Source organism: Helobdella robusta, assembly GCF_000326865.2.
Source record: "Helobdella robusta unplaced genomic scaffold HELROscaffold_126, whole genome shotgun sequence".
Lineage (NCBI taxonomy): Eukaryota > Metazoa > Annelida > Clitellata > Rhynchobdellida > Glossiphoniidae > Helobdella > Helobdella robusta.
The window spans coordinates 118070-135133 of NW_008703693.1; the positions used below are offsets into that span (position 1 = coordinate 118070).

At 29.8% G+C, this 17064-nt stretch overlaps 2 protein-coding genes across 2 annotated transcripts; one reads left to right on the plus strand and one right to left on the minus strand.

Annotated features, from left to right (window-relative positions):
• Window positions 1–5375: 5375 nt before the first annotated feature.
• Window positions 5376–8484, minus strand: HELRODRAFT_183966 (hypothetical protein; the record flags this gene model as incomplete). The annotated part of the gene is made up of 7 exons (XM_009013975.1): window positions 5376–5483; window positions 6089–6391; window positions 6864–7097; window positions 7197–7456; window positions 7601–8012; window positions 8083–8274; window positions 8383–8484. 7 exons carry the CDS (start codon window positions 8482–8484, stop codon window positions 5376–5378), a joined length of 1611 nt encoding a protein of 536 aa, XP_009012223.1.
• A 1176-nt stretch (window positions 8485–9660) lies between these two features.
• On the plus strand, window positions 9661–10104 carry HELRODRAFT_183967 (hypothetical protein; the record flags this gene model as incomplete). Its single annotated transcript, XM_009013976.1, has 2 exons — window positions 9661–9953; window positions 10059–10104. 2 exons carry the CDS (start codon window positions 9661–9663, stop codon window positions 10102–10104), a joined length of 339 nt encoding a protein of 112 aa, XP_009012224.1.
• Between the last annotated feature and the right edge of the window lie 6960 nt (window positions 10105–17064).

Genomic DNA, 17064 nt, shown 5'->3' on the forward strand with positions numbered 1-17064 from the left:
TTAAATTTATTAAATCAATTGTTTTATTGATTTTGCTTCTAATAGATTACATCAGAAGCAAATTCTACAACCTTAGTTTTATCTTTATATATATATATTCACCCAAAAACTTTAGTGAGAAAAATCGAAAAAACGAACTACAAACATATTAACGCCAAACATTCGGTAGAATTTATAAAATATAGTAAATAAATATATATATAAGATAGATGAAAGATAAATTTATAATTATGAAAATCAAACATTTTGCAGTTATACAACAAACAAAACCGAAATCCATAAATAAAAAAGTAGGACTGATCTAACTAAAAGTTAATTACTAATTATAGCAAGATAGATATTTTATAATCAACAAGCAAGAATATAAAAATATACATGCTCATGATCTAGCACCTTCAGGATTATATATTTTATAAATAGTAATGTTAAACTAAAAATCATTTAACATTACATACTAATTCTATTAAAAATCAACAGTTGTTCAATTTAAATTAAAAGCATAATGAATTTCATGTTAGCTTAATATTAATTAAACTATTATTTTTTAATAATGTCCATTACAGTTGAAATAGTTAAGTTAAAGAATTTGATTTTAACAAATATAATTAATAAATATTTTAAAGTTTGAAAAAAAAAAATTGTTTGCTTTTACTATCTAAATAAATTTCAAAAACCTCCTCTGTGTATTTTGGTTTGGGTATGTTATTTTGAAAGCAAATATTCCTTTGTATTGTAAGCTTTGGGGTGTTGAAAGATTCTAGTTTAGGACATATGCACAGGAATTACTACATCTTAATTTAAAAATTATTAGTTGATTAATAATTTATTTATAACAATATAAATTGATTATGAGTTATATTTTTTAAATATTAATAACATTTCATTTTTACAATAACATTTTTACCGACTTCTTTTCGTTTTCTAGATTATAATTTGATTTATGAATGATTCTTACTCTAATGAAATGATATGTCCATCATCATCGTGATTCGTGGGTGCTGGGAAAATGAATGAAGAAATCTTTATTTCAGAAAAATGAGGATCGCTAACGAATAAATCTTCGATTTTTCTGATGCACCAAAAAATGGCAATATCCATTTAACGATTAAATACGGTTATATAAACCTTATAAAATAAATTAACCTAAAACTTTACTGAATGTTGAAAACGAAATAAATTTCAACAAACGAGCTGTTTATTATTGTTTATTATTATTACTATTTTAATGTATGGTGCCGACGAAATAGTTTACGGTCCGACTGTAAAGAATGTTTATAAAGATTTCGTTTGATTTACTTAATTTTATTTCAAAAAAATATAACAACTTTTTCTCAATATTTTAAAACTTTAATATTTTAAAAATTAAACTAAAGTTTGAAAAAGGGATTTTGTTTCTCAAAGCTCTCAAAAATTGTTAGACACAAATATTTATACATTGTTTGAAAGCAATTAATATAAGCATATATGTAAAATATGTAAAATTTATAATGTTAAAAACCAATTAATATATGCATACATACACATATATATACACATATTTACACACCCATACATATACTATACATACTTACATTTATAAACACACATACTCAGGCCCGGTTCCAGACATTTGGCGGCCCTAGGCAGAGCTACATCTATGGTGTTGGCTACTCTACCGATATATGATATATGATATATCAATGTCAGTGACTTGGAGGAAAAACTTATTTTTGTTTTTTTGTTTTTGTTTTTTTTCTAGTTTTTTTATATACGTATTGATATTACATAATATATAATATTATTTTTGAACCTATATTTTATCCACCCATATTTTACCTAGTTTATTGGATAGGTTCTTACAATTTTTATAAAAAATATTTTTCCATATTTTAAAAATAGAATTCAAATTATTAAATACTTTAGATTTTAGAACTTTGAATTGAATTAAAAATTGTATGTCAAATTTTATTATTAATGCCATTTTCTGAGAACTGCCCAACATAAAAGTAAAAAGTAATTATAGTAGCTACTAGCTAGTAAAATATAATTATTCAGTTTCAGTGCACCGAATGATCATCTGAATAAATTACAATATTCATTTTTGCTTTATTTGAATTTGACTTTTCTGGCTTTCATGTTTGCAAAATCGTCAATTAATGCTGAATAGTCGAGTTCAGAAGCAATATCATTTTCGATAGAAATTTGTGCTAATCCAACAAGTCTATTTTGTGTCATTGTTGAACGTAAGTATGTCTTGATTAGTTTTAATTTGGATAAACTGCGTTCGGCTGATGCCACCGTTATAGGTACTGTTAATAAAATTCGCAAAGCAGTCGTAACATTTGGAAACACGTCTTGAAAAATATTTATAAAACGACGTTGTTTCATTTTTTTTTAAATTTCCATAAATATTTTTTGATGCTTATTTAAGTTATTTTGCAAAATTGGCGGCCCCTAAAATCGGCGGCCCTAGGCAGCTGCCTAGTTTGCCTAATGGAAGAACCGGGCCTGCACATACTCCCATACACACACCTACTCACCTAAACACACACACATAATCACACACTCCCCAATATATATGTAAGCATTACATATAAACAGTACTTAAACAATCATATACATATAAAGGAAATTGAAGAACAATACTTGAAAGATGAAATGAAAAAAATTTTTGACCTGAATAATTGTAAATAAAAGAAAATCAGTCACAGTATGGAATAGTAATAGCAATATTAATGTATAAAAACGTAAAGAGGTTTGAAAAAAAAAACATTAAAATTGAATTCAATGTTAATCATAGTATGATTAAAAAGCAAATAAATTATAATAAAACCAAGAAAATTAAGAATAAAATAAACTATAAAAAAGTTGCAGGATTAATTTTGTAATTATATAAAATTAATCACAGAACAATAAAAAATATTGGATAAATAAACTTTATTAATCATTATTATTAAAATCACCATTGTTTTATCTTCATCACAACCATAATTCTTCTTCTTCAATTCACGCGACCTCAAAACAAATGAAACAAATTTTGAGTTCAATACCGCATGTTATAAAAGTTTCACTATAATTAATATTTGTTGCCGATCAATATACATCAGGGTATTTACAAATTTTGTCAACAATTTTTTTTTACACAAAAATAAATCCTTGTAAACTCCATACAATTATTATATATTATTATTATAATTTATAATTGTTATTATAATTTATAAGTCAAAATGATAAATAGAAAAATTACCATTCTGATACATGCGTCGATGTAATGAAATAAAGCTCATCTCATTCGTAACAACTATTTTAACTCATTCAAACCTTTCAAACGTTAATTTTTTCGGTCCGTAATTTTATTGTTTAACATATTCAACATGAAATCCTCATCAACAATTAACTTTTGCAACATATGTCGATATTTTATATCTTCTTCATCCATTCCAATCAGTAGATTAACATTCGGTTGGAAAAAGCAAGGCATATTACGATTCCTTAGACATTTCACTAATTCCTGCAACAAATCTATCAAGCTCAATCCTAAATATTTTTTTGAAGTGAACTCATCGTTTGATAAATTTTGACTTACATTTATAAAAGTATTTATAAAATGATGAGATGATAAACAACGTGAAAATGGTGGTTTGCAATAATATCTAATACACATGAAAACTCTTAGAATTTTTTCACGGTTCAGGTCTTCAGAGCTGAACTTTGAAATTTCTCTATTTTCTTCAATTCTGATAGACCTTCTCCACGAATGAAGATCTTTACTCAGGATGAACGGTTGCCCAAATTTATCATAGCAATTACATTCGTAATATTCTTCATTGATTACTTTCAATGTAGGAAAAATTCTTATTGAGAATATGGAAGCTGAATCATCCCCCTCATTCTGAAATTGAAATTTCATTGTTTATCTGTCTGAATTTTGAATGTTAATTGATATTATGAAAAAGATCCATGTTACCGTCATCAAAGCACAAGTTCAAGCACCACTAGGCACCTTCAATCTAATCACCAATCCCATCACAACAATCTAAGCAACTTCAATCCGACTACCAATCCAATCATCAATACAATCACCAACCAAATCACCGATCAAATCACCAATAGACAGTTTGCACGTCATTAACCTAATTTCACTATTTCTTCAAAATTTTATTTCTTCGTTGATATACTAATTGGTCTATAATTGTTAACATTATTATGTGAGTTAGATTTATGAATTGGAACCAACCTAGCAGTCCTAAAGACAATCTGGAAAAGTTCCGGTCGAGAGTGATAAATTAAATAATGTACATGACAAATTGAATTATTTATATATTTTAAGATTTTTTAAGATTCGAAAACTTATAGTGGTCCAAACTAGATGAGTTGGATAAAGATTTCACATTGTTGAATATTTCATCTAGACAGGCTGGCATTTAATAGTTGGAAGAGATCTTTTGACTGTTTGGTGCAACCCTCACAGTTATAACCACAGTTAAATGTCGAATATGACCTTGTGTTAAATAATCATTTAAAACATTATTTAGCTGCCATGAGGTGACAAATGATCGCTAAAAATAATTAAATCAATGAAAATAATATTTAGAACCTAACGTGATAAAATTTTGATATCGTCGCGACAATTATTTGGCAAATTTGTTTCTGAAACTTAAACAACATAATTGCAATTTGTGAAATAACGTTATAAATATTATGACAAAATGAAATGTTTGAAATAATTTAACGTCAGTAATAGAACGATTGACAAAATAAAATGTTTAGTTGAAAAAATTCACATCTCATATAAAATTATTTTTAACTTCATTATAAATTGTTAAGCAATGTAAAAAATGTACAGTGTCTGATTGAAAATCCTAGCGACTAAAAAGACTAATAAATAAAACACCACGAACTAAGGAGGTGATTTGTGCGGGCTTTATAAGAAACTGCGATAACTATCTCGCTTACTGCTCTTCTGGTTCGGTGTTCTCATCATTAAACGCAACCGCAACAACAGAACTTCTGAAAAATACACTTTTACTAACGTTTCACAAACAAGCTAATCACTACATTTCGCTATTTATATGAAATATTTAACTATTCTGACTCTAACCATAACAAACAGCTTGGTGGTTTAAATATCCTACAAATGAACAGTGAAAATAATACTCTATCGAATTAATAAAAAATAATATAGACGTCAATAATGGGTCCAACAAAGAGAAAAAATGCCAGGATTCAATTAAATATTTTTTTTATTTTTCATTAATTCAAAACTACAATTTTGAAACATTTTGATCATTCCCGCGCGCGGTTATAACATTACACCAACTTTAGCCTGTTAATCCCCAACATAGGCGTAACTTACATGGTAACTTTTCATAAATTCATCAAATGCGAATCACACGTCAACCCGCATTTGCTATCAGTGAAGTAGCCAGAAATTTAATGTAGGTACGGAGAAGGGGGCTGTACCTTGGAAAAAATAGTGACCACTTTCTTGGATTTTTAAACAACTGTTAAAAAATTTTTAATGATAACCAATGTTTTTGTCCAAATGATAACAAAATTTTGCTAAATCCGCATGTTATAAAAGTTTCACTATAATTAATATTTGTTGCCGATCAATATACATCAGGGTATTCACAAATTTTGTCAACAATTTTTTATTTACACAAAAATAAATCCTTGTAAACTCCATACAATTATTATATATTATTATTATAATTTATAATTGTTATTATAATTTATAAGTCAAAATGATAAATAGAAAAATTACCATTCTGATACATGCGTCGATATAATGAAATAAAGCTCATCTCATTCGTAACAACTATTTTAACTCATTCAAACCTTTCAAACGTTTATTTTTTCGGTCCGTAATTTTATTGTTTAACATATTCAACATGAATTCCTCATCATCAATTAACTTTTGCAACATATGTCGATATTTTATAATAACTTCTTCATCCATTCCAATCAGTAGATTAACATTCGGTTGGAAAAAGCAAGGCATATTACGATTCCTTAGACATTTCACTAATTCCTGCAACAAATCTATCAAGCTCAATCCTAAATATTTTTTTGAAGTGAACTCATCGTTTGAAAAATTTTGACTTACATTTATGAAAGTATTTATGAAATGATGAGATGATAAACAACGTGAAAATGGTGGTTTGCAATATCTAATACACATGAAAACTCTTAGAATTTTTTCACGGTTCAGGTCTTCAGAGCTGAACTTTGAAATTTCTCTATTTTCTTCAATTCTGATAGACCTTCTCCACGAATGAAAATCTTTACTCAGGATGAACGGTTGCCCAAATTTATCATAGCAATTACATTCATAATATTCTTCATTGATTACTTTCAATGTAGGAAAAATTCTTATTGAGAATATGGAAGCTGAATCATCCCCCTCATTCTGAAATTGAAATTTCATTGTTTATCTGTCTGAATTTTGAATGTTAATTGATATTATGAAAAAGATCCATGTTACCGTCATCAAAGCACAAGTTCAAGCACCACTAGGCACCTTCAATCTAATCACCAATCCAATCACCAATACAATCAACAATCTAAGCAACTTCAATCCGACTACCAATCCAATCATCAATACAATCACCAACCAAATCACCGATCCAATCACCAATAGACAGTTTGCACGTCATTAACCTAATTTCATTATTTCTTCAAAATTTTATTTCTTCATTTGTTTTCCATTTTTTTAATTTTTTTTAATTTTTTAATTTGATTCCAATTTTGTTTTTTATCATTTTATTTAAATAAATTTACTAATACTGAATTTCTCTTTTTTTCACTTATTAACTATTTGTGCAGTTTGTCACACGTTTCAGCATAGGACAGAAATAAATTTCAAAGACTAAAAAAATAACCTGTATTGAGACTTTCATTAGAATGCTTTGGCCACGAAGTTCTGTTTTTATGTTCCAATGCTCTCGATCATATTCACCGCAGCACATATCAATCTTTTCTTTAAAGTACTTCAACAGAAAGGATGGTATTAAGTAACGATTATGATCATCCTTGTCAGTTACTGTTGGTATTGGTATGCTTTTTCCAGATTTTACCATCATAAAACAGAGGTCGGCAATAGGAGATGGTATTTTCTAATTGTATTTAGTAATTTGAAAAACTCATGTTAAAGAATAACAACAAAATAAAAATTGACAAATCATTTATGAATTTGTTGTATTGTAGTTTGTAACCTCAATAATTTTTCTCACGTCCCAGACCAGCATGACATCCAACTTTATGTCTCTGAAAGTGAAATTCAAATCTAAATCTTGTCCGAAAAATTTCCGAGTTACGAAAATTTTATTTTTTTTTAGTTGTTTAACAATGTCTCCTATAATACTCTGAGTTTTTTGTCTGGCTTCTTTCAGTCGATCATGTGGAATGACGTACTTAGTTGCAAAATTCTCTATCTCAGTTATAAAGTGCGAACTTCCATGCCAGCTTTTGCAGACTGAAATTTTAATCATTATATTTATAGATAATCACATGTACAGTTACAAAACAGAAGATGACAAAATTTATTCTTTTAAAAAAATCCACCAAAATCCACCAAAAAATCTTTTTCAAGCGAAGTTACCTGACTAAGACTACTTACTGTTTATGGAATCTACCATATTATCATCCTCCTTAGTTGAATATCGTTGTTGAGTGAGTGTCGCATCATTCAATATGTTTGAGTAGTGATAATTTTTAAAATTGAATTCTAATTTTTGCAACAAATCTTTCAATTCGGAATAAAAATATATCATCAGCCTAGAATCATTATCAGCAAAATTTTGTAATACTTTCGAATATTTTGTTTTTATATTATAAAACGCCATTTCAAATAATATTGGGTGTTCGTTTTTCATTTCTTCGAGTTTTGAAGAAAGTGACTCGTCTATTGAATGGTCATTGTCATCTATTTCCCAATAAAATTTTACATTTCTAATTGGGATGAAGTATCCTTTACATCGGAGTGTTAAAGCGAGATAAATTTCTACTGAGAATTCCACATGTGTTTCTTTCTTTGAAAGTGAATTGTTTAATTATTTATGAAATTTTGAAAATAAATTGATGTTATAAAAAATGAACCACCATTTTGACATTCATTTGAATGGCTGGACTGTTACGTCTGATTTTCGTTTTTATGTGGCAGTGCGTTAGTTCTAATATAACAAGACAATTTTCAATCTTTTCCATAAAATTTTTTGCAAGGGCTGATGCAGATAGATAACGACCATCATAATTTTTGACTAGAGAAGTTCGATTGTCTGTAGTCAATTTTTCCTATTGATATATTACATGATTATGTTAATTGAATTGAATTATATCCATGTTAATAATTAAACTATTTTATTTCGATTCAAAGTAATGAAAACAAAAGTTGAACCTAACTTGATTATTACTGTCAACCAAAAATTTAGATAAATATCTATAATTATCGTCGGACATACAAATATATTTATCCGTCTCCGTGGGTTCATTTTCATCTTTCATCACCAAGGTAGTGGGATTAAACACTTGGATGGGCTATGCGTAACAAACAAAATTGCTTCAGTTTGAAATCATTTTTTGTTTATGTATTTATAATATAACATTTTTTATATACAATTAGATACATCAAATTTATAAAAATTATGTTTTTATATTTGTAATTATAAATAGTTATTTTATATAAAGTTGATATCCATGTTAATAATTAAACTATTTTATTTCGATTCAAAGTAATGAAAACAAAAGTTGAACCTAACTTGATTATTACTTTCAACCAAAAATTTAGATAAATAACTGTTATTATTCTCGAGAGATAAATATACACAATTATATTCATTATCCTCAAACATACAAGTCTCAATGGGTTCACTTTCACGACCATCATCATTTTCTGTAGTCAATTCTTCCTATTGATATATTACATGATTATGTTAATTGAATTGAATTATATCCATGTTAATAATTAAACTATTTTATTTCGATTCAAAGTAATGAAAAAAAAAGTTGAACCTAACTTGATTATTACTGTCAACCAAAAATTTAGATAAATATCTATAATTATCTATAACAAACAAAATTGCTTCAGTTTGAAATCATTTTTTGTTTATGTATTTATAATATAACAATTTTTATATACAATTAGATACATCAAATTTATAAAAATTATGTTTTTATATTTGTAATTATAAATAGTTATTTTATATAAAGTTGATGAATTGTTAAAAATTGTTAAAGCTTTTTAATTGGCTGCTCGTCTTCTTGCCCGTGCTCTTAAAAACAATGTGACAATAACTTATTTAAAGACATAAACAACACGATATTCAACATTGATAATGGAAATATTAATTAAAAACGAAAAAAATATAATAATATCAAATAAAATATAAAAATGCACATATAATTAACTGGGCAAACAAACCATATATAAAAATATATTTATTTTGTTACAATGATTGAATTGAATATATTTCTTCTGGCAAAAATCACAGCAAAATACCAATGTATGTGTTGATGACAACCTTAACTACTATCGTGCAATGAAATGTACGACAACAAGCAAACAAACAAAACAATTTAAAAAGAGAGAAGTTTGGGAAAATAATCTCCAAGTCACATCTCTAAATCGAATTCGGCATCAGAGCTACTAAACTATGTTAGTTGGTTACATTCAGCCAAGAAATGTGTCACGAAATGTGTCATGTGTCTGGTGACGAAGAATATTTTCTTGACGAAATGCCTAAAGCAGCCACCTTCGCCACAAAGGCTGCTTATTCTTCTCACACGACGTGCAAACGTATTTCTTTGTATGCTGAGTATATGATAGCCATTGAGATGTTTGACTCAGCGAGCATTCGAACCACTGAGCCATCTCGCCGGCCAACATGCGACAACTTACGTCGTCTACCCATTTACCAGCCTCGAAGGGATGAACGACTGGATGAACTTATAGAAACTGCGGGATTCAAACCCGGGTTGTGAGAGTGGTAGACGAACAATTTAACCGCTCGGCCACGAGACTATAAGCCAAGGCTGAATTGTTTTTTAAATTCATGAAGAAACATACACCTCTCATTCAGAGAATCTGAGGCGACATCTACTGCTCTGGCAATAAGCTTCAGTTAGATATGTATTCGCTTTTTTATAACTTTTCAGCGGTTTATGAATGTTATATGCTTGGACCAGAGGCTGGCGTCTGTCGTTGGACCTCCTCGCCACGCCCATAATTAAAAATATTTGAATTTTTTAAAACTTCACAAATTAAAAAATAGAAAATAAATTTGTAAATAAAAGTTCTTTAACTGGATAATTTTTCTAACCTCAAGCTTTAGGCTTTCGCTCATTACAAGCATGATTTCAAAAATTGTGTTGGAATGCTTTTCATCTTCTCCATGTCCCATAAATCTTGGCCATACGTAAATATTTTCTTTTTCTAATATTTTAATAATTTCATCAATCATACGATACGTTGTAATTATTTTGTCCCCGTGTTTTTGAAATAGTTTGAAGTGATCATTCATTATGTCATCGAAGGTCGGATCTGGAGGCAACGATTGCAACGAGCACAAAAATTGAACGCTCTAAATATTCTGATTCTGATTAACTGTATAATTTTAAGTTGCCTAAATGAATGATTGACAATTAATTTCTTTTGTACATGTGATAAAAATTTGTAATCTTATCAAACATTTCAAAACTATCAAATAAATTGTATAAAAAATAAATAATTTTGTTTTGAATATATTTAATTAATGCAAACAATTAATTAAAAGTAAATTAAATTATTGACTAACAATTTTCAGCCATTTCAATGTTTTTCTCAATAGAATTATTTTTTATAAGGCCCCGGTATTTTCAATTGTTAAAAGTATGTTAATCTATTTTTACAAATTTCAAAATAAATTTGCTTGTGAATCGAACAGATTAAAATGTTCAGGTAGCAATCTTTCATCCTTAATTAGAACTATTATTCCTAACATAAATTATGAAGGTTTTGTAAAGTTTAAGGTTTTAATATAGGAGAAAAAAGAATATGAACCAGAGAACCGAAAATTAGCTAAAAATCTGGTAAATTGGAAGTTGTGAATTGAGCTTCAGTACTTACTATTTTATTGTCGTCTGGTAGCTATAAATACTCTATGGTTGTCTAGGTAACGCGTGGAAAAGAAATATTTGCAAAAGCTAGTTTAATTTTGCTTATTTGTTTTTTAGTTTTTTAATTTTAGGAAATTAATTGATTTTTTGCTATAAGTCATGCCTAAACGTGCTAGAAAAGATCTATCAGATGATTTAAAGCAGTCAATAATAAGAAGTGTTGCGAATGGATTGACTTACCGTCAAATATCACACTATTTTGGTGTTTCTGTTGGATCTGTTGCATCTATTGTTAAGGCAAGATTGTCTTCATTTCTAAGTTGTGATAGTGGTTTCATAGAATTGTTTAATTAAATCTTGATATTTACTAGTCATTTTAGTTCATGTATGTATTCTCTTACAGAAACATACTGAAACAGGATCGGTTTCTTCAAGGAGGAAGAATTGTGGTCGAGTTTGTAAAGTTTCACCCCGCATGCTCCGAAGCATTGAGATTGCTGTACGTCGGTCACCGACAAAATCTAGCAAAAAGCTACAACAAGAATTGAGGCACAGTGGTTTAGATGTTGGAACAAGTACCATCAGAAGATATCTAAAAAAGATGGGACTTGTTTCAAGGGTTGCACCACCTAAGCCACTTCTTACACTTCGACATAGGAAACTGCGACTAAGCTTTGCAAGGAAGTACATAAGCAAAGACGAAGAATTTTGGCGAAAAGTCCTCTTTACTGATGAAACTCGCATCTCAATTTGTAATGATGCAAATAAAGTTCGCTTTCGCAGAAAAACTGGAGAGAAACTGAACATATTTACTCCAACTGTGAAGCATCCTGCATCAGTTATGCTGTGGGGAGCATTTGCGGCTTCCGGAGTTGGCCGAATCAGGTTTCTTGAAAAGGGAGAGGTATGCAACAGTGCATGGTATATTAAAGTTTTAAACCAGCAGGTGAAATGGTCTACAAGAACCCTCTTTCCAGGAACAGATTTCTGGCTGCAAGATGATGGTGCTCCTTGCCATAGGTCAAAACTAGTGAGAGACTTTGTCATGGCCAATGGATGGAAAACTTTAGATTGGCCTCCTCAATCTCCAGATCTTAATCCCATAGAAAACTTATGGTACCTGCTCAAAAGAAAGGTTTGGACCAAGAACTTCAGCAATGCAACTGAACTAAGGGAAAAAATTATTTCTGTATGGAATTATGGTTTGGAAAATGAACTACTTGAGAAGCTGGTACTTTCAATGCCTTCTCGTCTCCTTGCAGTCATCAAAGCTCGAGGTGGCTCAACCAAATTTTAGAAGAGAACAGAACTTATTTTTAAGCTCTTTTGAAACATAATAAACCTTCTTAACTATTTAGAAAAATTTTATACAATATTAACAAAAAAAGAGTTAGTTATAACATAAATTTGTTCAGTTTAATAAGCGTTCACAATTTTTTGAGCAATACTGTATGTGTGATAAAGGTCTGTTGACAGTTGTCAACAATTTGTAATCTTATCATACATTTCAAAACTGTCAAATAAATTGTATAAAAAATAAATAATTTTTTTGGAATGTATTTAATTAATGAAAACAAATATATTTTTAATATTTTTATTAAATTTAGTAAAATTAAATTAAACTAAATTAAAAACTAACAATTTTTAGCCATTTCAATGTTTTTCTCAATAGAATTAGTATTATCAGTAGGAATTTATAAGTCCAATTGAAGTGGTGAAAGCCAATCTTGAAAGTCAATTTCTAAGTTTTAATCTAGAGGTGATTTTTTGAACGATTAATCGCTCTTCAATTCATTCAATTCATAAACCTTTCAACAGATTACGTTGAATTATAACGTATAATCTGAATTATAATAATAATTAAGATATATACAAGTTGTTTTCTCGATTTGATAAAAACAAGATTCAAAAGAAATAATCATAAATCATACACTTAGTAAAAAAAACCGTAATAAAATTTCAAATACTATATTTGATTAATTGATTGATTGATTGATTGATTGATTGATTGTTTGATTGATTGATTGGTTGGTTAATTAATTGATTGATTGATTGATGATATAAAATTATTTATCGTGCTACAACCGGGTTCGATTCCGGTAGAAACCGGAACATTTTTTGCTTATTTTTTATATGAATTTGATTATTCATCATTATAAGACATGCTTTATAAGATTTATTGTCAAATTTTATGTCATAACCAATATAACCAAATTAAATTTACACCACTTTTGTCGCCATCATTAGCTATCGCTTAAGTAGTTTTTCATGGACTCTGAATGTTTAGAGGTTCGATTAAGTTTGTATAATTATAATAATGATGATGACGACGATGATTTAGCTATGAAGTTAGATTCTCTGAAATATCACTTATTAATGTTTCAACCTTATGAAAATATTGACCACCTGTTCATGAAGTATCAAATCTATATGGTACACGACGCATTGGTGTAATGGTTAAGTGGCTGGCACTGTTGGTCTGACGGTCTTATGCGCTTCACTCATTGTTCAAAAGATGTTTCTTGAAGCCATTTCTTAGTATGAGAAGCAGAGGGAGTTAGGGTTAGCGTTAGTCTACATTAACTATATTAACCACATTAGTCACCCAGCTAAATATTGCCAATACACTACATACAAAAAATACATACATACATGATAAAAAATAGACGTAGAGTTGTAATGGAAATTTTTCTATGGTAGTTAATTTGTAGATGAAGATAACTTTTAATCATTCAGTGCTCCTTAAGCCCCATGAAAGCAACTCTGGCAGGCTGTACTTCTTGCTTCAATGGACAACACCGCTGCCTGTTTTGAACAAGCTGGTTCAAATATTTCTTATAACTAATCATCATCCACATCACTGTCAACCTGAATATCATCTTTGCAATCATCAACATGAACTTCATCATCATCGTTTTCATCATCATGGCAACGCATTCATCAACATTTTCAATAATGCCATCTGTACAGTCGTCATCTACACAAAAACTGCGTGAAAAGCACCTGAAGTTAACGTGTGTTTGTGTGTATATATACATAAATATATAAATATATATATATATATATATATATATATATATAAGTATTATGTGTGTGTGTTTGTTTGTGTGTGTGAGTTTCTGTGTGTGTCTGCAAATTACTATTCAACAAAAACACACAAACACAGGTGAGGGGCGTTTCAGTTCAGTCCGTTGTTGTTCAGTAATTAAAATTTTTAAACCTCACGCCAATAACAGTCCTTTTTCAGCTTATACATAGTTATATTTAAAAAAATAAAATAATAATAAGAAGAAGAAGAAAAAGAATGATTGAATGAAATTATTTGTTATGGTGAACGTTGTGCAAATTATTTTAGGAGTCAGTGCGATAGTGTTGTGGTTGTTGCGATGTGGAGTTTGAGGTAGTAGTTGTTGAAGTGGCGAAAGTTGTTGTTGCAGTGGCGAAAGTTGTTGTTGCAGTGGCGAAAGTTGTTGTAGCAGTGGCGATAGTTGTTGTTGCAGTGGCGAAAGTTAACACGATTTTTCATGTACAAATCCTTGTGAAACGTTGTTATCAAAGAATCCTTAAAATAAAGTAAAGTGAATTTTTCCGTTCCTACACCCTGTTGTTCTGAGTGGTCACTACAACCGGGTTCGATTCCGGTAGAAACCGGAACATTTTTTGCTTATTTTTTATATGAATTTGATTATTCATCATTATAAGACATGCTTTATAAGATTTATTGTCAAATTTTATATCATAACCAATATAACCAAATTAAATTTACACCACTTTTGCAATGTATAACTTAACGATCAGGTTCGTGCTTGGACAACTAACAAGCGATCCTGGCTACCCAACAACTTCAAATGTGCACTACAATTAAGTTGTTGGGAAGATAGGATGGCTTGTTATGTAGATGCAACGTTCGACGCAGCTAAACAGCGAAAGCATCGTTGCGACATCTGAGCAAACACCAGCCTGACATATAGCCTTCAAACAAATAAATACACAATCAACATAATGATGCTGAACAAAGCATCTACATAATAATCCATTATCATCACTTCTTCATCCTCATCTTCATGCTCATTATCATCTTCTTCTTCTTCATCGTCGTCATCATTAGCTATCGCTTAAGTAGTGTTTTCATGGTCTCTGAATGTTACGAGGTTCGATTAAGTTTGTATAATAATAATAATGATGATGACGACGATGATTTAGCTATGAAGTTAGTTTCTCTGAAATATCACTTATTAATGTTTCAACCTTATGAAAATATTGACCACCTGTTCATGAAGTATCAAATCTATATGGTACACGACGCATTGGTGTAATGGTTAAGTGGCTGGCACTGTTGGTCTGACGGTCTTATGCGCTTCACTCATTGTTCAAAAGATGTTTCTTGAAGCCATTTCTTAGTATGAGAAGCAGAGGGAGTTAGGGTTAGGGTTAGTCTACATTAACTATATTAACTACATTAGTCACCCAGCTAAATATTGCCAATACACTACATACAAAAAATACATACATACATGATAAAAAATAGACGTAGAGTTGTAATGGAAATTTTTCTATGGTAGTTAATTTGTAGATGAAGATAACTTTTAATCATTCAGTGCTCCTTAAGCCCCATGAAAGCAACTCTGGCAGGCTGTACTTCTTGCTTCAATGGACAACACCGCTGCCTGTTTTGAACAAGCTGGTTCAAATATTTCTTATAACTAATCATCATCCACATCACTGTCAACCTGAATATCATCTTTGCAATCATCAACATGAACTTCATCATCATCGTTTTCATCATCATGGCAACGCATTCATCAACATTTTCAATAATGCCATCTGTACAGTCGTCATCTTCACAAAAACTGCGTGAAAAGCACCTGAAGTTAACGTGTGTTTGTGTGTATATATACATAAATATATAAATATATATATATATATATATAAGTATTATGTGTGTGTGTTTGTTTGTGTGTGTGAGTTTCTGTGTGTGTCTGCAAATTACTATTCAACAAAAACACACAAACACAGGTGAGGGGCGTTTCAGTTCAGTCCGTTGTTGTTCAGTAATTAAAATTTTTAAACCTCACGCCAATAACAGTCCTTTTTCAGCTTATACATAGTTATATTTAAAAAAATAAAATAATAATAAGAAGAAGAAGAAAAAGAATGATTGAATGAAATTATTTGTTATGGTGAACGTTGTGCAAATTATTTTAGGAGTCAGTGCGATAGTGTTGTGGTTGTTGCGATGTGGAGTTTGAGGTAGTAGTTGTTGAAGTGGCGAAAGTTGTTGTAGCAGTGGCGAAAGTTAACACGATTTTTCATGTACAAATCCTTGTGAAACGTTGTTATCAAAGAACCCTTAAAATAAAGTAAAGTGAATTTTTCCGTTCCTACACCCTGTTGTTCTGAGTGGTCACCTCTATCACCCCACCCCCGGTACGCCACTGTTATCATCATCATCCTCATCATCATCATCATCATCATATCATTATCATCATTGCCGTTTTAGTTTATGCTATTTTGTTTGTCAGTTGTTTTACCCACATCCGACCTTCCTTATCATTAGCAACTTGCACTGAATTCGACGGTTGTTTTAATCACCAGCCAGCTAATTAATGAACACAGGCGTGCAGGCTGAGGTAAATGTTTGGTGGGAATATGTACATCAAATTTTTAAAACTTCATTCAACGAAGTACCAACAAATGGTTTGTCTTTTACTGACGGTCATATGCGCTTCACGTATTGTTCGAAAGATGTTTCTTAAAGCCATTTCTTAGTATAAGAAGCAGAGGGAGTTACAAAGTTTTGTAAAATTAAACACGAATCATACAAGTATTAACAATATTTTGAAAGATATTTCGAAAAAATTGAAATAACTAATTTTAATTAATAGGTTGAAATTTATTGTTAAAATATGAAGTGGTCCATAATTTGTTTTATGGTGATCACATCATCATCAGTCAACTCGGTAGCATCAGTAGCTGGTAAGAAATATAGAA